This window comes from Anolis carolinensis, chromosome 5 (genome assembly GCF_035594765.1).
Source record: "Anolis carolinensis isolate JA03-04 chromosome 5, rAnoCar3.1.pri, whole genome shotgun sequence".
In the NCBI taxonomy this organism is placed as follows: domain Eukaryota; kingdom Metazoa; phylum Chordata; class Lepidosauria; order Squamata; family Dactyloidae; genus Anolis; species Anolis carolinensis.
The window spans coordinates 27,175,910-27,195,905 of NC_085845.1; the positions used below are offsets into that span (position 1 = coordinate 27,175,910).

A 19,996-nucleotide genomic window follows, 5' to 3' on the forward strand; every position below is an offset into this window, starting at 1 on the left:
TGGTTTGAGTGTTAGGCTATAACTTGGAAGGCCAGGGTTCAAATCTCCACTCAGTCATAGAAACCTTTGGGTGGCTTTGGATGGGTTGCCTTCTCTCAGCTTCACAGGAAGGCAAGGTTACGCTCCCCCCAAGATAAATCTTGCAAAAAAAAAAAAATCCTGATAGGTTTGTGTTAAGGTTGCCATAAACTGAAAATAACTTGAATAATCATTTCCATTTGGTACTTTTTCTTAAGAGTTCGCTAATTTGTATCACCATCATAACAAAAAAGACACTGAGTTGCATTTAGTCCACTTTTTTTCACTAAAGTTATGTATGTAATTAAATACAATTTTATACCCTGTTTCCCCTAAAATAAGACATCCCCAGAAAATAAGACCTAGTAGAGGTTTTGCTGAATTGCTAAATATAAGGCCTCCCCCGAAAGTAAGACCTAGCAAAGTTTTTGTTTGGAAGCATGCCCATTGAACAGAACACCAGAGCATGCACGATCGGTAAACGTACCTACCATGGAGTGTTGTACATGGAAATATTGGTAGTAACAAGAAATTCTTGATAGGATTCAGTTTGTCTGGTTATGCTGGTTTATGATGACAACTACTGTACAGTGTATAATTAATGTTCTTCTTCATGGAAAAATAAGACATCCCCTGAAAATAAGACCTAGCGCATCTTTGGGAGCAAGAATTAATATAAGACACTGTCTTATTTTCGGGGAAACACGGTAGTACAGTAGAGTCTCACTAATCCAAGCCTCGCTTATCCAAGTTTCTGGATTGTCCAAGCTATTTTTATAGTCAATGTTTTCAATATATCATGATATTTTGGTGCTAAATTCGTAAATACAGTAGTTACAACATAACATTACTGCGTATTGAACTGCTTTTTCTGTCAAATTTGTTGTAAAACATGATGTTTTGGTGCTTAATTTGTAAAATCATAACCTAATTTGATATTTAATAGGCTTTTCCTTAATCCCTCCTTATTATCCAAGATATTCGCTTATCCAAGCTTCTGCCGGCCCGTTTAGCTTGGGTAAGTGAGACTCTACTGTACTTGCAATACTGTACTAAACATAATACTTTAATGGAAGTAAAGTTCCATATTTTTGAAGGTAATACTGAAATAGACTTTTTAAGGTCATGACTTCGTGAATGATTGTCTTCACAGAATTCTTGCTTTGGTTTGAGTATCTTCTTGTTTTGATCGTAAACAAAGGTTCTTATGCAGCATTCATTTTCTCACCTCTTTGCCCTTGAGACTAGAAAGGAATATAATGACATTTTGTCTTAGAGATATTCCCCTCTGGGAAGAAGCATTTCATCGCATGTATTACAGTTACAGTCCTTGATGCTACTTTACTCTAAAGTCATCCCAGTTATTCCTCAGAAACTTGGTTCTGCAGATGAACCAAATTCTGTCATTTAAGTAGCCTCATATCCAAATCTAACTGCAACTCTAGAAGTTGACCAAGTTGACTTTCTGGAACAATAGGCTTATATAAGTGAGCTATGGTTATATAATAATCAATCTGATTCTTTTTATTTTTACTTTGATAAACATCCCACTGAGTTCAACATCACTTATTCCAAGCAAATGTGCACAGACTTGCAGCTAAAATTGTTTCAGTAACTACACACAGTGCATGATTTCTATTCCCTTGTTGGAGAAACGCACTCTGTAAAACAAAAAGTGATACTGAACTGGTCTAGTTATGCTACCCTGAAGCCGTATCTTATGGGCGCCCTTCCTTCAGTGAAAACTATATAATTCTGACAAACAATTAGGTGTTTTGTTGTCTCCAATTTTCTCTCTCTGCCCGCCCTGGCTTTTAAAGGATACTGTAGTGTAAAATAAACACTGTATTTCCTTATATGCAAATGCTACCTGGCATAATGCATAAGTTATGCAGAAAGTACCTGTAACACACTGGAAACATCAGAATAGTTTGCAGTATGAAGGCTATGTACAGGATATTTTATTCCATGCCTATTCATACTCCCTGCTTTTTAAGACTAGGATGTAGTTCCTGGTGCATTCTAAATATGTACCAGTGTTTACCTGCTAGTTGTACTAGATTTTACCATTTTGCCTAGCATCCTACTGGATTGTCTCATATCAGATATTGTTTGTCTCACCAGGTCTGCTACCTTTCCAAGGGAAGGGAGGCATTGCATGCTCTTGTGATGCAAGAGGCTATGCTGATGGCAGAAGTGCTATTGGTAAGGTCTTCCACCTCAGACCAGCTTTTTCTGAAGAGCCAAACAGATCTGAAATGCTCAGCATATATTTCAGGCCCTAAGAAAGGAGACTCCAGGAATTGCAGTAAACAAGAGACAATTGCTTTAATTTCCCATGCAGGCAAAATGATACCCAAAATTCTAAATAAAGGTCTTTTACCGTATATGGAACGGGAAATGCCAGATGTACAAACTGGTTCAGAAAAGGAAGAGACACTAGGGATCATATATAGTAACCAACATTTGTTGGACAATGGAATATGCCCAAAAAAAATCAGAAGAAAGTCAGCCTGTCCTTTCTAGATTACAGCAAAGCCTTTGATTGTATAGAACACAAGTGTCAAACACAAGGCCCGCAGACCAAATCCAACCTGCCATGTCATTTTATGTGGCCTTCCTAATGCTGGACTACAACTCCTGTATTTCTCATCATTACACATCATTACTAGAATTTATACAATAGCATCTGAAAGGTTGCAGTTTGTTCTGTTTAGTCAGGATAGTGGGGTTTGAATTTGGATGCAAGGCTTATGAACATGATGTTTGATTTTAAATGTTCTTTAACCTTTTCCCACCCAACCTCAGAGCCACAAGTGTTGTTAGGTTGCAATTCCCATTATCACCAGTCTGCATAGTGTATTATTTATTTATTTCATGTCAAAAGCATTGCATAATAAATAAGTTTAAAAGTGATAAAATAAAGGAATCACAAACAGCTAAATAGTTTTGGACCAAAAGCGGGCAACAGCAATTGCATTGTCTGTAGCTTTAAACAACTCCTCCTCCATGCATGACGCAGGGCATTGTGGGCAAGCATACATATGAGGAGTTGTTTGTTCAGCTCCACAGTCACACAAGGTGGAAGATTCCTCCAGGTAGTGCCATCTTTCCAGGTTGTCTTTTGATCTGCCCACTCCGCTTCTCAGTCTATTTAGGAATTTCCAAGTTGCCCATTCTTGGTTTGCCCCTGGAGGCAGACTCTCATGGGGGCCATCCAGTTAGAATTGCCTGGTTTAGCTGCCCAGAGGGACACCCTTGCTGTTGCTGGGGGGACATCAAGAGGAGTGGTGGTTCTCATGAAGCCCTTCCTTGATTTGAGTCTGGTGGGAGGAGGGTGATAGTCATGCAGTGGGTGGCTTTCACAATGTTCGACCTTTTTTCTCTCACAGTTAGCAGCAACTTCCCGTCAGGGGGGGCAATGCCAGCTAGCTTATAGAGTTTATCAACAGGTGTAGGTTTAAGGCATCCTGTGATTATTCTACATGTTTCGTTCAGTGCTATGTCCACCTGCTTTGCATTGGCAGACTTGTGCCAAACAGGACAGGCGTACTCCGCAGTTGAGAAAGACAAGGCCAGGGCTGATGTTCTTATTACTTGTCGGTCTGCATAGTGTATGATCAAAAGTGATGGGAGTTGTTCAGTAACATCTGGGGAGCCAAACTGGTTACAAAACTTCCTCTGAAAACATATCCTATATTACATGGGATTCATTGGTGGTCTCCCATTCAAGTAATAACCAGAGTTGTCCTTGCTTTGCTTTCAAGATCAGACACAGTCTGGTATTTTCTAGGTACTTAGGTCTCAAGTTGCTATAACCTCAACTAAAGGTCTCAAGCCCAGTTTTTACATCTTTGAATTGCCATGAGGCAATTCAGAGATGTCTAGATAAATCTCTTATTGATTAAATAGGTTTCATGAAACAATCAATACAAGAGTCATAAAGTTCTACTGGAAGTTCCTATAAGATGATTAATCAAACTGACTTTGAAATATAAACACATTTAGCTTATATTTTTCACAAACTGGACTGTATGATAAATTTGAATCAGGTGCCACTGTGAATAATAGTATCGATAATTTAGATACGTATTTTACCTGTTATCAGTCAGTGCAATGATTAGTGCAAGGCAGTTTGCATTTAAACCTACAGCCATAAGATATAATAACAAATATAGCAGAAAGATATAATGACAGAAAACAACAATTAATCAGTAGAATTAAAACAGTAATAAAAACCAAACAAAAAACACTTAATACAGTAAAGGCTTGCAAAAAATGCAAATTGTCATTAACAAGACATAAATATAGGAATTAAATAAATCTCCCAGAGAAAAAATAATTTTGTACCAATCCCATTTTGTACTATCAAGGCAGTCAATAGACAAGATATTACAATAGTCCAATCCATAGGTCAACAGGAGATGACTAATGTGGCTAGATGATCTCTTTCCAGTACATGACACATTTGACTTACCACCTTTAGTTGGAGGGTATTCAGTTTGACTGAAGAACCTAGACCTCTAGCAATTTCTTAGTATAGGTTCATAAAAATAATCTCAAATCTGATCTGATACGACATCGTGGTTTCAGAGCTGAAGAAGTTTGCTTATATATGTTTTTATTCTCTTGGTTTGATGTTTACCTTCACCATATAATGAATTCCTCATAGCCTCAGAGTGATGGTGGTTTGAGTTTCATGGAAGAGTTTCAATGGAATAAATTATGTGGTCACCATCCTTTGAATATAATGTGAGAAGTAGCCCATATGTTTCAGGAAGACTAATGGGTGCGGCATTTAACCTTTTGTTTATTAACACCAGAAACCCCCAAAATATGAAGGGAGGCAATGCACTTGAGCCCATCAGAAACAACTAACAGAAAGGATAGGTAAAGTAAAGGTTTTCCCCTGACATTCAGTCTAGTCGTGTCTGACTCTAGAGGCTGGTGCTCATCTCCATTTCTAAGCTGAAGAATCGCCTTTGTCCATAGACACCTCCAAGGTCATGACTGCATGGAGTGCCGTTACCTTCCTGCCGGAATGGTACCTATTGATCTACTCACATTTGCATGTTTTCGAGCTGCTAGGTTGGCAGAAGCTGGGGCTAACAGCAGGAGCTCACACGTTCCCTGGATTCGAACCTGCTGATCTTTCGGTCAGCAGGTTCAGCAGCTCAGTGTTTTAACTCGCTGCACCACCAAGGGAACAAAAAGGATAATCTTCATTTATCCTTTGTCATTTTTTTCTCTTCATGAGGCTTTCAGCATTCACATGAGTACTCATATAACTATTAAAAGTCAGGGGAATGACATCAGATCTTTCCTGTGAAAGTCTGATGTCTTTTTGATATCTAATGCAAAAAAGAAGTTCATTGAAAAGGCCTATCGGGGACTGGAGTTTGGATTACCTAATCAGAAATCTGTCACTAAACCTGATACTAGCAAAGCAGCCGTAGATTCTCTAGCTGTTTCTTCAAGGTCACAGGGACTATAATATTCATTCTGCTCAAGTGCACTTGAAATCAAGAGAGATCCCGAGCTATCTTACGTTGATAAAAATCCTCTCAAATCAGATATCTTGTTGCATTTTACTGAAGGTTGAGTCAAATAACTGGGAAACAAATGTGGACAACTTAGCTTGCATTGATTCTTATAGGACTACTCTCTGAACTACGGCTGTAATTTCACTGAGGTTATTTGCCTCCTAACCCCATACTCTCATACAGGAAGCTCCCTACATTTCTCACTACAAGCTAATGATAGAATTTGATCAACAGCTATACTAATAAAATCACATTCCTTCTAATCTAGTTCAACCCCATATCTGAAGAAATTATTGGCTGTGTAGCATCAACCTTGGTTAGTTTAGACATTCTTACAGAGATTAACCATAGTTGAGATTTGTAGGAGGGAACGGGAGGATGTATGCACTAAAAGGGAGGGGACCCATAAGGCCTGAGTCTTTTGGAATATAGTGCCACTATACTTATAACAAGGAGTCTCTGGCGGTGCAGCAGATTAAACCACTGAGCTGCTGAACTTGCTGACCAAAAGGTCGGCAGTTTGAATCCAGGGATCAGGGTGAGTTTCCGCTGTTAGCCCCAGCTTCTACTAATCTAGCAGCTCGAAAACATGCAAATATGAGTAGATCAATAGGTACTGCTCTGGTGGAAAGGTAATGGCACTCCATGTGGTCATGCTGGCAACATAATCTCGTGTCTACGAACAACGCTGGCTCTTCAGCTTAGAAATGGAGATGACCACCAATCCCCAGAGTTGAACACGACTAGACTTAATGTCAAAGGAAAATCTTTACCTTTACTATACATATACCAGTTTGATACCAGTAGAATGTCCATAACTGCATACTGCAAAATAACCGAGGTACTTTTGATTTTTCTGATCACATACTATAGTTCTAACTAAAATCTTGTAACAAAGAATTCAAATAACCTCACTGAACTACAAATATCAGGTTTCCTTAAGATAGAGCAAAAGTAGTTAAAGTTGTTATTAAAGAGCCATGGAGATGTTGTGTAGGCTCTTAAATCATATCTAGACTGATTACTTTAGCACAGTGGTTCTTAACCTGCAGGTCCCCAGATGCTTTGGACTGCAACTTCCAGAAATCCTAACAGTTGGTAAATTGGCTGGGATTTCTGGGAGTTGTAGGCCAAAACAGCTGGGGACCCACTGGTTGAGAACCACTGCTTTAGCATGATGCCTGTATTGTGCCATGATGTGCTTGTCTAGGTTCTCCAACTGTATGCATATGTCCGGCATCACTTCTTTTTGACTAATTCAGAAGCACCTGTATGTGTTGAACCTTTCATTTGGAGTTAATAAATAAATAAATAAAAATGGATGTTTACTTATATCCTAATCTCCAGCCAAGGCTCCCTGAGTACAAACAACTGATTTGACAGTTCCCTGCAGCAGACTTCAAATCTCAGAAGTCGCTGATACTGCCTTTTCTTCTCTTTCTCTGAGGTTACAGTAATGACATTTGGGATGGAAAGAGGGGACTTTAAGACTTAAATTTAAGTAGTGATAACATGGTGGATTGTTTTGTATTGAAACTCCACACTTTGCCCGTTTCTTCCATCTCTTGAATGGAAGGATGCTTCTCCGGTGTATTAATTCTCTCAGCAGAAAGACTGGAAAATCCACACCTGTCTCTGGACCCTCCCTCTGTCCCTCCGCTGTCCCCCTCCTTCTGTACAGTGATCCATATAGACTTGCTGCAGTTCCCTAGAGCAGCAAAGCTTTCCCAGGGCTCAACGAAATAGACACTTGAGCCCTCCTTTCGGTAGAGAGCCTTTTACACCTGTGGAGGTAAGTGCAGAGATTTATGGCTTCCTGGCTTTGTGTTTGAGAAATGGTTTCTTTCTTTCTTTTTTCTTTGCTATTACATTGCCAGAGATTTCTTATTTGCAAAAGACACAGGTAGCTCATCTGGCAATGTCATCTCTTGGGGAGTGCTTTGCAGACATGTAATCTGACACCTCCAAGGACAAGCAAGCCTTGCTCCTATTGTCTTGTTTGGTGGCACAGAGCCAAAGCAACGTTTCCCTCTCCCCACCTTTACATGGCTCTTCTATAGATGCACATGTATCATCCAAAGAAGTGGCTGCTTCCCTAGGTTTGGGAGATGTGCTGGGTGACATTTGTCCAACTTTCTTGCCATAACTATTTCAGCAATGCTCATTAAATGCCTGTCTAAAGGACACACAATCTCTCAGCTGAACCCTGGAGTCACAGGCTTCACTTCTGAGAAAACAAAGGAGTATTTGGACAAATCCCTATAGCCGGATGTGGAATTGCAGATTTGACCGGATGTGAAATAAAAGGAAGACTTATTTCTCATAGATAAAGATTACAAATGATAGGTTAGTTACTTGCATTTGTCAACCTGTTTGTCTTTTCCACCTGATATCCTTTCATTCTTAGAGTATGAATCACATAGGCAGCATTGTCTCGCCTCTACTTTGAAATCCTGTATGTTAATAATTATAATATAACAAAGTACTTTTAGTGATATCTCATTTATCCGAGTGTACTGCAAGATGGATATAAACTGTATATGAAATGTGACATTAAATAATATAAAACTCAAATGGGTGAAAATAAAAAAGAACAAATGTTTCCAATATTACATGGGACATTTAGTCCTCTTGGAGTGAAAAGTAAGCATATCATGTACACATTGTGAATCATCGTAACTGGATAGAAAGGAATGTAGGAACCTCTTATTTTAACTGAGCCTTTCCTCGGAGTGAAAGGTCTTTCTGAGCTCTGGCATATTTCAGTAACTGTTGCTTATTATTTGGTTCTTTGTGTGTATGTGTCTTCAAGTCACCTGTCAACTTATGGTGCCCTAATGAATTTTTCATACAGTTTAACTAGGCAAGGAAAACTTGGAGGTGGTTGACCAGTTCCATCCTCTGGCACTGACCAGAGAAAGCTCTGCTTAACTTCTAATATTAAATTTGGTACCTTCAAGGTATTTAAGCTCCCTTTGGCCCTACTTACTACTATTTATTTCCTTCTCTTTGTACCATACCTCTTGGTTCAGTTCAAATTGCTTCCCCTTTTTCAACCTGGTCTAACACCTCATAGGCAAGTGCGAATAAGCTGCTTCCACAGCTTCTTTATAACCCTTTCCTCAATACAGTGCCTAATACCCTAAAGACACCAGATTCTGTCTAATAATGAAAGCTAAGCAGGGCCAGTACTTGGATTTTTTTATCGTATCAAAAGCAAATTGAGGATGTAATGCAAGTTGCTTCTAGTGTGAGAGGATCGGCTGTCTTACAAAGACTTTGTAAGGGGATGCCCGAACATGTTACTATCCTGCTGGGAAGATTCTCTTATGTCCCCACATGGGAAGCTAGGTTTGACAGACAGGAGCTCACCCTGTCTTGCAGATTCAAACCTTCAACCTTCAGGTCAATAGTTCAGCCGGCACAAGGGTTTAACCCATTGCACGGCCCTGGTGGGAGATGGGAGGCTGTCAACAAATGCCATGTGCTATAGGCTACATTTCAAAGGAAGGAATGGGCAAAAGCAGATCTGAGTATTCCTTATCTAAGAAAAGTTATCATAGGGTGACATGGAGGCACATAGACACACACATGTTTTCAGTTTTCAAATGGCTTAATGACTTAATGCCATTTTTCATAAACATGTTAGCAGAAGGTTATTTTGTTTTGTTTTGTTTTTTGCTTGTTTGCTTGTTTTCTAAAACAAACTATTTCTGTTATTTTGCAGAAAAAATGGCACCCCAAGCAGGTTCCTCAGGACCCATTGGTTCACCCCTGGAAAATGAAGAAGAGCTGAACAGGCGGATGATGGCACGAAGGCAAAAGATCATCGCCGAAATGGTCCAGACAGAAAGAGACTACCTCAATGATCTGGAACTATGCATCAGGATAGTAGTGGAGCCCTTGAGAAAAAAACAGGTGAGGAAATTCTGGGTGGTCAGAATGGGGCAGGTATCTCTCTGCCTGGCAAAGATCAGAAACAATGACCAAACTGACATGAAAGAAGTTCACGCATCCCCATGGCTTTAGTTCTTTGAGGATGTTCATCTAAACACTGCATGCAGAATTCCTGATGGGAAGAACCCCCAATATGATTCCACTAAAGAAAGTCATCCTTTCACACAAAATTTGAAAGGCTTTAGCAGCATCCACACTGCAGAATTCTAGAATGCTACTTAACTGTCAGAACTCAATGTTATGGAATCCTATGATTTTTAGTTTTGTACGATTTTTTTTTCATGTGAGGAGCGATTTGAGAAACTGCAAGTTGCTTCTGATGTGAGAGAATTGGCCATCTGCAAGGATGTTGCCCAGGGGATGCCCAGATGTTTGATGCTGGGAGACTTCTCTCATGTCCCCGCATGGGAAGCTGGAGCTGACAAATGGGAGCTCACCCCACTCTCCGGATTCAAACCACTGACCTTTCAGTCAGCAGTCCTGCCAGCACAAGCGTTTATCCCATTGTGCCACTGGGGGCTTCATTTTGTAAGATATTTACACTTCTCTAGAACTACAGCAAACTACAACACCCACAATTCCATGGGATGGAGCCCTGTCCGTTAAAGTGGTGTTAAACTGCTATAATTCTGCAGTGGTCTTTATTCACAAGGGTGAAAAACAGCAGAAGTGAATGAAGAGAAAGACTTAATCTGCCTGTGCAGTTTATAAAAGTTAGTTGTTAGATTATAATTCTCAGAAGCATGAGGATTCTGGTTTCATCTACACTGTAAAAATGCAGTTTGATAGCACTTTAACTACCATGGCACAATGCTATGGAATCATGGGAGCGATAATTTTATAAGGTCTTTAGCATTCCCTGCTCAAGAGTGTGGGTGCCTCACCAAATTACAACTCCCAGGATTCCATAAACTTGAGTCGTGGCAGTTAAAGTGGTCTCAAACTACATTCATTCAACAGTGTAGCTGCCCTCTCTGCTCTACATTCACAACCCTTTTCCAAACATTTCTAAGCAAGGCCATATTTCTACTTCTACATTCTACAAATCTTTATCAAACAATTTTTTTATATATTCAAAATGCACAATCCTCTAAGCCACATATTCACATATGCAAGTTTACAACTTTCACTACCACTCTGTGACCCCTTCTACACTACCATATAAAATCCAGATTATCTGCTTTGGATTGAATTATATGGCAGTGCAGACTCGTATAATTAAGTTCAAAGCAGATAATATAGATGATCTGTTTCATAACCTGGATTGTATGGCAGTGTAGAAGAAGTTTATATCTATCTCTTGCAGATGCTAATGGCATTTCTTCTTCATTAAGTCACATGTTCCAAGATGGTTAACATAACATTACCAAGCTTCCTAAACTAGTCCCCTTCCAAGGTTTAGGTTACTTGGCTATAACCTTTGGGAGGGGAAAAGGGGGGGGGACTTTAGTATCTTCTTCATATTGAAGAAACAAAATCATTTAGAAGAATTGGCCAGGAAGTATTCATTAATTGGTTAAAACCAAGATCAAGGCATCAGTATCTGCCCTGGGAGAAAGGGAGGTCATAAATAAATAATAATATAATAATAACATACATGCATATACAAACAATAATAGAAATGTGGCTAAGTCTGAGACAGGATTTGGAAAAATACGTTTTGGGGGCAAAATTCCTTGGGCAGATTCAGGAAGCTGCAAGCAAATTGTTGTTATTTTCCAAACCTTGGTCTGGGAAAACCAATGGGTCATTGTGGCCTCACCTAATGCAGCAAGTCATATACCCCCAGTTTTTGCCATACATTGGAGCTGATCCCATGGACAATATAATCTTTTAGAACACAAGAATAATTTTCTGTGAAGAACTGCATTTTTCAGATAAAAAACTGCAATGGCTCTGTGAATTTTAACTGTAAGAAAACACTTTACAGGAAAGCAATGCAAGTCCCAGGAGACTGTTTTAGACAGCAAAACTAATAGAAGTTATTACCACAATCATATCCTTTTATGCAGATTTTATATCACTGTTCTGCTGTTCAGCTTCAAAGTTGTCTGGTTTCCATTTAGACAGTACATGCTGGATGTTTTTTGCCCTGAGCCACCAAGGCAAAACTCTACTGGGAATTATAGGATGCGCTGTGGGTGGCAGCCTTTAACTGTAGATGAGCAACAGGTCTGACACACAAATGACATCTTATCAGTGATATGCACCACAAATGCATTCTTATGTCATGCTCTTCCTTGAAGCTTATGCAGGAAGGAACTGCTGCTGTGTCCCAATACAAACAGATCTCTTCTGTGTCCCAACATTTTCCTGTTCATTTGGACTTCAGAATAACACAATTTGTCTAACCAGTGGAAACACTGAGTTCATCAATACTGTAGAATTAATGTAGTTTGATACCACTTTATCTGCTAAGACTCAATGCTATGGAATCCTGGGATTTGTAATTTGATGAGGCACCAGGATTCTTTGACAGAGACGGCTAAAACCTCAAAAGTTCCAGGTAACACTGACCATAAACTCATGCTTGAGTTGAGAATATTTTTGTATAATCTGTTTTCTAGAGACCTCATCAGAAGCAGCGCCCTCCCCTTCCCTTTTCTACACACTTTAAAAACAGTTTAAGGACTGAGTCCCACAGAGCCCATCATATGACGCAAGACTAATTCTGGCAGTTCCCCATGGTACTCCATCTTCACACTCTTTTTAAAGTGTGTAGAGACTGAGGTTTTGATGTCAGAGAGCAATTATCTTCAAAGCCCCTGATTGCAAATACGGCTAAAGGCGCTTATTTTAAAAAGGGATAGGAACTGTCACAGGGGTCCCCAAACTTTTTAAACAGGGGGCCAGTTCACAATTCTTCGGACCGTTGGAGGGCCGGACTATAGTTGGCCACTGAGCAATAATAATAAAAAATACAGTAGAGTCTCACTTATCCAACATTCTGGATTATCCAACACATTTTTGTAGTCAATGTTTTCAATATATTGTAATATTTTGGTGCTAAATTTGTAAATACAGTAATTACTACATAGCATTCCTGTGTAATGAATTACTTTTTCTGTCAAATTTGTTGTATAACATGATGTTTTGGTGCTTAATTTGTAAAATCATAACCTAATTTGATGTTTAATAGGCTTTTCCTTAATCCCTCTTTATTATCAAACATATTCGCTTATCCAACGTTCTTCCGGCCCGTTTATGTTGGATAAGCGAGACTCTACTGTAAAAATAATAATAATAATAATAATAATAATAATAATAATAATAATAATAACAGCAATAATAATAAAAAAGAGGGTTGGAAGAGACCCCTTGGGCCATTGAGTCCAACCCCCTTCCTGCTTTGTGCAGCAAAAACACAAGCAAAGCACCCCTGACAGATGGTCACCCAGCCTTAATGTTAATAATAATAATAATAATAATAATAATAATAATAATAATAATAATAATAATAATTGTTGTAAGAGAAGAAGAGACCCCTTGGGTCATTTAGCCCAACCCCCTTATGCCTTTGTGCCGTGGGGGCCGGATAAAAGGCTTTGATGGGCCGCATCTGGCCCCCGGGCCTTAGTTTGGGGACCCCTGAACTGTCAGATTCTCATGTGTTAGATCATTGTAGAGATCAAAGTGTGGGTGTTCCTGTGAGAAGTCTCAAAATGTGCCTCGATGCTCCTTTTCTCGACATTAGTCGTCTTGCATGACACTTTTTAAGCTAATATTTTAAAAATAATTTATTCTTCATAAATTGCACAATTTTGATATGTGCACCAAATCAAAATGATTCCACTGTTTAACCAGTATATAATTTTAATGCACTTTTTCAATATTATAAATTGGTGAAAATCAATTACTGTAATGTTTCACAACTCATTAGTGTCACATAGGGCCCTTCTACACAGGCCCTAAAACGTGGACGTTATCAGGTTAAAAGGGGAATAACACTACTGGTAAATCCGCACAAATTTGCAAAAATACACGGAAAACACATGTTTAAAAGGTCCACTTATATCCCAATTCCAGTTGGAGAATGTGCACCTTTGCATCATTGTATATCTCTACAGTCATGCAAAACATGAGCTCCTCTTCCCTCCGAAGACTGCTTCAGTGCATGTGCACTTTTTAAAAGCCAGCAACAGCTGATCAGCTGATCGGGCTGTCAAAGGGACACACAGGTAGTTCAGAGGAAGCACAAATGAAATGCAATTAGAACTCTCAGAACATTTTTATTTTACACTTCATGATTTGAAACAGAGGTTGAATTAACAGTTAGGGAAGAGAGAGATCAGGTGAAAGTTTTTCTTAAAGAATCCCTCCGTTATGCGCTGAACTTCATATGTGCACATGCGAATCTGCTTATATTTATATTAAGGTATTCACATGTGCACATATACGATCCAGCGCATAACTGAGGGATTTTAAAAAATAACTTCCGTCAGATGGCCCCCATCCTCCCTCCATCTTGTTCCGATACAAATGACAGTGTGGAACCCAATCCTGGAACTAGCAGGTCTGTGTGGGGACATGCAGTCAGGTCCCGGGATTTTTTTTTTTTTGGTCTGGAAGCGCCCATAGTTATTAGGAGATGGATGAATACATGTGAAGCATGAAGCAGGGAAATCTGGGGTATTTCCAGAAAGAGCAAACCTGAGAATATAATAATAATAATAATAATAATAATAATAATAATAATAATAATAATAATAATAATAATAATAATAAATTATTTATTTATATCCCGCTACCATCTCCCCGAAGGAACTTGGGGTGGCTCACAAAAGTACTCAATAGTGTGATAACATGTAGAATACAGTAGGTACAGGAACATATAAAGCAGCACAATAAAATTTTACACCCAAAAGCTATATAAAACAAACGATAAAACCCCTACTGATAAAAACTTCAGTAAAATGCAACAAGCTGCGGATATAAACAAACTGTATACAATGTCAGACCCATAAAGTACAAAGTGAAAACAATCACTAGATCCTCGAATGTAATGGTTAAGGTAATAAAAGGTAAAGGTTTCCCCTGACGTTAAGTCCAGTCATGTCTGACTCTGGGGGTTGGTGCTCATCTCCATTTCTAAGCCGAAGAGCCGGTGTTGTCCGTAGACACCTCCAAGGTCATGTGGCCAGCATGACTGCATGAAGCGCCGTTACCTTCCCACCGGAGCGGTACCTATTTATCTACTCACATTGGCATGTTTTCGAACTGCTAGGTTGGCAGAAGGGTTAAGGTAATAGACATGGTCAAAGGCTTGTTTAAAAGCCATGTTTTCAGATGTGTCCAGAATACTTAGAGTGGGAGCCAGCCTTATCTCTCTCAGGAGGGTATTCCAAGGCCTGGGGGCCACTACCGAGAAGGCCCTCTCTCTCATTGCCACCAATTGCTCTTGAGACAGTGGTAGGACTGAGAGGAGGGCCTCCTGGCAGATCTTCGTTCCCATGCTAGCTCATAGAAGGAGAAGTGGTCTCAAAGATAGGTCGGACCCAAACCATATAGGGCTTTGTAGGTAATAACCTGCACTTTGAATTGGGCCCAGATACTTGTCGGCAGCTAGTGGAGCTGCTTTAATAGATGTGTGGTATGTTCCCCATTACTAAATAGCCCTATTTAGTAATCTGGCTGCCGACCTTTGCACTAACTGCATTTTCTGAGCCAACTTCAAAGGCAGTCCCATGTAGAGTGCATTGCAGTAGTCCATTCTAGATATAACTAAGGTGTGGACCACCGTGGCCAAGTCAGGCTTTTTGAGGTACGGTCCCTCCCAGTCACCACAGACACTTGAGCTTCAAGTGTCAGCAGTGAATCCAGGAAGACCCCAAGACTGCAGACTTGTGTCCTCATGGGGAGTGTAGCCCTGTTAAGCACAGGTTGCCACCCTATACTCTGATCGGCCTTGTGACTGATCATTAGGGCCTCTGTCTTGTCTGGATTAAGCCTCAGCTTGTTGGCCCTCATCCAGGCCATCACAGCTGCCAGGCAAAATCAGGACAAAGGAACTGGACATTCTCAAAATTTCCTTTTCAGAAAAGCCTACAATTATAGAACATTATGCTATTAGAAGGGGAAATGTTTATTTGATAGCTTTATATGTTACTTTTCTTTTAAGATTGCATTCACATGTATTATGCCAAAGATGTTTTTTTTAAGAACTCCAGATGACTCCTAATAGGAATAACAAGAGTGTGTGTTTCAAATTCGTGACAGACCAAAAATGTTACTGGCCCCTATAATCAAGATTGTCTCTACTAGCAATTATTATACTGTTCCTGTTACTATAACATGCAATTTGAATCTTTGGGTCTGTTTTCTGTAAGCGTCTGGGTAAATACACAATTCTGTTACTAATGAATACTAATGGATAGGGATGTTTGAAGGTACTCACTTACATGCCAAAGTCAACATTGTTGTTAGCTTCACACATTATTCCCTGCTGGGTGTTCTAAGATTGCCACAGACTTCCATTGTTCCTATATCTTATAAAAATGCCAAATATACCAAAGGGAAGGTGGATATTTAAAATGTTTCTAAAGGAACTGATTTTAAGGGGTGGGAGCTAAGCCAATTTTGTGCCTCTGGTTTCTTTTGCAGAGCATAGCATTTTCCCTTCATTACAAATCTCTTTAGGTATGCTCCTACCTCTTTGTATTGATTCTAGTCTGTGCATTTTAATTTTTCATAAAATAGATCCATTTGTCTACTGTGTGAATATAACCTCTGTAAAAGGGATAATAGATGTGTGTTTTAGAGGAAGTGGTCCTTAAGGAATAGAATAATCGAGCAGATCATGTGCACACACCAATTATTCGCTTTGCTTTCACCATTATTATTTGTAAGAAAAGTGAAAGCAACAATTAAAATGATGGGAACGTCCCTTTACTTGGCAGCTTGCTGAATATAACTATATTGTAGTATAAGATTTTACCTCTAGATGCATAGAAAGAGTTCAAAATTAATATCTCTACCAACCTTTCCCCAACACATTGCAGAATTATAGCAGTTTGGGTCCACTTTAAGTGCTATGGTGCCATCCTATGGCATCCTGGAATTTGTAGTTCATCGTGACCTCAAAGCTCTCTGTCAAAGAAAGGTAAAATGTCATACAAAACTATAAATCCAGAATTACATAGCATTGAGTCATGGCTGTTAGTGTTATCCAGATGGTTTGTCCAGACGTTTTGCACTAAAACTGTTTGGGGATGATGGATCTGGTGATGCTTGGAGTTGCAGTCCTAGTATCTAGATGGCAAAATCATTGCAGAGGGCGGATTTACACACTTTGTTAAGCATTCTCCAATAAGTTGTATCAACTGAAAATGCATTCTTAAAAAGAAGTAGAAATCTAGATTGTCGCAAATGAGGTGTTTTTCAGGAGTGAAGCGCACACTGTGGAGCAAACTAGCAGAGCAAGAGGAAAGTAAGCAAGAGCTCCCACCCCTTGTTTCACTGACAATTGCTGCCAATGTTTGTGTTTCCTCAGATTACTAGGTTTGACGTGGATGGCTTATTTAGCAACATCAAATCTCTCCATCAAATATCAACCAAACTGCTGTCATTATTGGAAGAAGCGACGACGGACGTGGAACCGGCCATGCAAGTAATTGGTATGTTTGCAGTCTGCTTTGAGCTCTCTGAAACCTCACGGAATCAAACTGATGGCAATAAAACACCCATTTGCCTCAACCCACTCCTTCTCTGTTAGCGAAGGAACAGATGATGGAAAGAACATGATTAGTTTTAAACAGAAAAGCTGTGGATTCATGAGTAAAAGGTAGCGGTCTTAGATGCTGAAGGAAACAAGACCCAAAGGCTGTTTCTCTGCCACTGAAATCATCTGGAATAGGGGTGGGGAATAACACAGCCCTCCAAATGGTGTTGGAGTTCAACTCTCATAGCTTCTCAGAGCTGTAGGTTGTGTTGATTGGGGCTGATAGGAGTTGTAGTCCAACATGTAGAATCATAGAGTTGGAAGACACCTCACGGGCCGTCCAATTCAACCCCCTGCCAAAAAAGCATCCCCGACAGATGGCCATCCAGCCTCTGCTTAAAAGCCTCCAAAGAAGGAGCCGCCACATACTCCAGGACAGAGAGTTCCACTGCTGAACAGCTCTCACAGTGAGGAAGTTCTTCCTGACGTTCAGGTGGAATCTCCTTTCCTGTAGTTTGAAGCCATTGTTTTGCGTCCTAGTCTCCAGGGCAGCAGCAGTCTGGGATACTACATGTTCCCTATGACCCTATCCATAATATAATGGAAGTTGTTTGGCCATGAATATCAGTGCTAAAAAAGAAACCAAAATAAGTCCTGAGTTTTATATTTTCAAAGGACCACCTTTCTCTGCTTTTCTCAGATTCCTTTTAATACCAAGCTTCTCCCGAGTTTAATGTGTAACATTTCCTGGAATTCATTTTAAAAAGTACTGATTTTTTTCTATCTTGCCCAGCAAAATCTCTTGCTCCCTGTAGCTTCCCTTTCCATTTTTTTAGTTTAACATCTAGACTGATTAAGAGTTTCTGTGCACTCAAAGGCTTAACTTCTTGATGACCTTTTGGTCAACCCTAATAAAAGGATTACCCAACTGCATTCACCTCGATTGCTTTTTTTTTTTTTTGCTTGAATCTCATACCCTCCAACATTTCCCAAGATGAAAAACAGGAGATGTGTAGCCAAGCAACATGACTGTGTGGTCAAGATGGCAAAAGTATATGTGAAAATTATGAAGAACAGACAAGTTAGGAAAGGCAGGAGCAGTTTGCTTTTGCTTGGGACTACTACGAAGGCAAAATTCTGCCTCTTCTTAATATTTCCACCTTGATTTATTTGAGCGCAAACCACTTTGGCACTTTGAACTCACTTTACAGCAAACTGAGAACAAGGAGGAAGGTGGGTAGAGGAGAGAAAATTGGGACATTTTAAAAGCAGCAGAAAAGTGGGTTGAGAGAGGATCTTAACATGTTAGACAAAGTGTTGTCGAAGGCTTTCATGGCCGGAATCACTGGGTTGCTGTGAGTTTTCCGGGCTCTATGGCCATGTTCCAGAAGCATTCTGTCCTGATGTTTTCATGGACCACTCTTAACCACCATGTCTGACTACACAGAGAAGCCATTGAAATCCACACGCACGTGGACATTTTCAACAGAAAGGAGGAAACCATGAAAATGAACAAAATCTGGCCACCAATATTAAAAAAAACTCTACAATCTGGACAGTAAATAAAGAACAACACTCATAAGACAAGGGAATTCCAGACAGGAAATAGTCATGGCTATTTAACATCTCCCAACAAAGGCAGGAAGAAGCCAGGCTTTGAAGCTGCAAGACTGTTCAATGCTAATCAAGGTGGCCAAGAGTTATTTCTCCCACCCTGAACATTCCACAGATACATAAACCCCACTTGCCTAGTTCCCAATAGACCCTCAGAGGATGACTGCCATAGATGTGGGCGAAATGTCAGGAGAAAATGCATCTGGAACATGGCCATAAAGGTAAAGGTTTCCCCTTGACATTAAGTCTAGCCGAGTCTGACTCTAGGGGGTGGGGCTCCTCTCCTTTTCTAAGCCAAAGAGCCGGCATTGTTCATAGATGTCTCCTAGGTCATGTGGCCGGCATGACTGCATGGGGAGCCTTTACCTTCCCACTAAAGCGGTACCTATTGATCTACTCACATTTGCATATTTTCGAACTGCTAGTTTGACAGAAGCTGGGGCTAGAAAACTCACAGCAACCCATGTTAGACAAACTTCTGAATCAAGCTAACTTATAGTTTGGTGGACAAAAAAGGATATCACAAAAGACAGTCACAAAAGACTGCTATTCAGAATAACTGCTTTTTTGAAACTCTTTTGTGGAATGCAAGAACAGTTTGATGAAATGCCTGTAAGAAATGTCTTTACAAGAATGTTCCGTCCCCCAGGACGATGGTTTGCCTTACCTATTGGTCGTTTGTTTGTTTTCCCTCCTTTGCATTTTGTTTGAGCCTCTGGCTGCAAAAGCCTAGGAAAAGTGGCTTGGAATCTGCAAGAGCTGGCTGCAGTTTTCTTTGCAGTGATTGGTCAAAGAGTGCAACATCTTAGGACCGCCCTTTTTACCAGGGTCTAGTCTCCATTTTAGAGTTTCATTCTGGCTATAGTCTTCCAACGTGCTGGAGCTGTGCCAACTGGGACAAATCATCCTCAAAACCAGGCCAATCTAAGCCTATCCAAATTAGATAAGTATTGAATTATATTGATCTGGAATAGGAAATCTAGTTAGAGGAGCTGAGTTATTCCATCGCTTCTAGAACTAATCTTTGCTGTAAAGATAGGGAAGGAAAGAGTTTCTCCTTCTAATATAGGCAGCGTGATTAGGGTATAGTGGTTTTATAATCACTTTTGCCTTCTGGAACCAGGGATAATTCTGTGACTAAAACCTATAGAAATTTGTTTCATTTTCTGCAACTTTAAGATCTGTGCCAGGTTTACAACCTTGTATG

At 39.9% G+C, this 19,996-nt stretch overlaps 1 protein-coding gene across 1 annotated transcript in view; it reads left to right on the plus strand.

Annotated features, from left to right (window-relative positions):
• The window catches only part of arhgef38 (Rho guanine nucleotide exchange factor 38), a 61,165-nt gene that overhangs the window by 2,130 nt on the left and 39,039 nt on the right, over window positions 1–19,996 (plus strand). Inside the window, exons 2-3 of the mRNA XM_008119198.3 lie at window positions 9,289–9,479; window positions 17,008–17,131. Coding sequence (XP_008117405.2) covers window positions 9,289–9,479; window positions 17,008–17,131 — 315 coding nt within the window. The remainder of the gene's footprint in view (window positions 1–9,288; window positions 9,480–17,007; window positions 17,132–19,996) is intronic.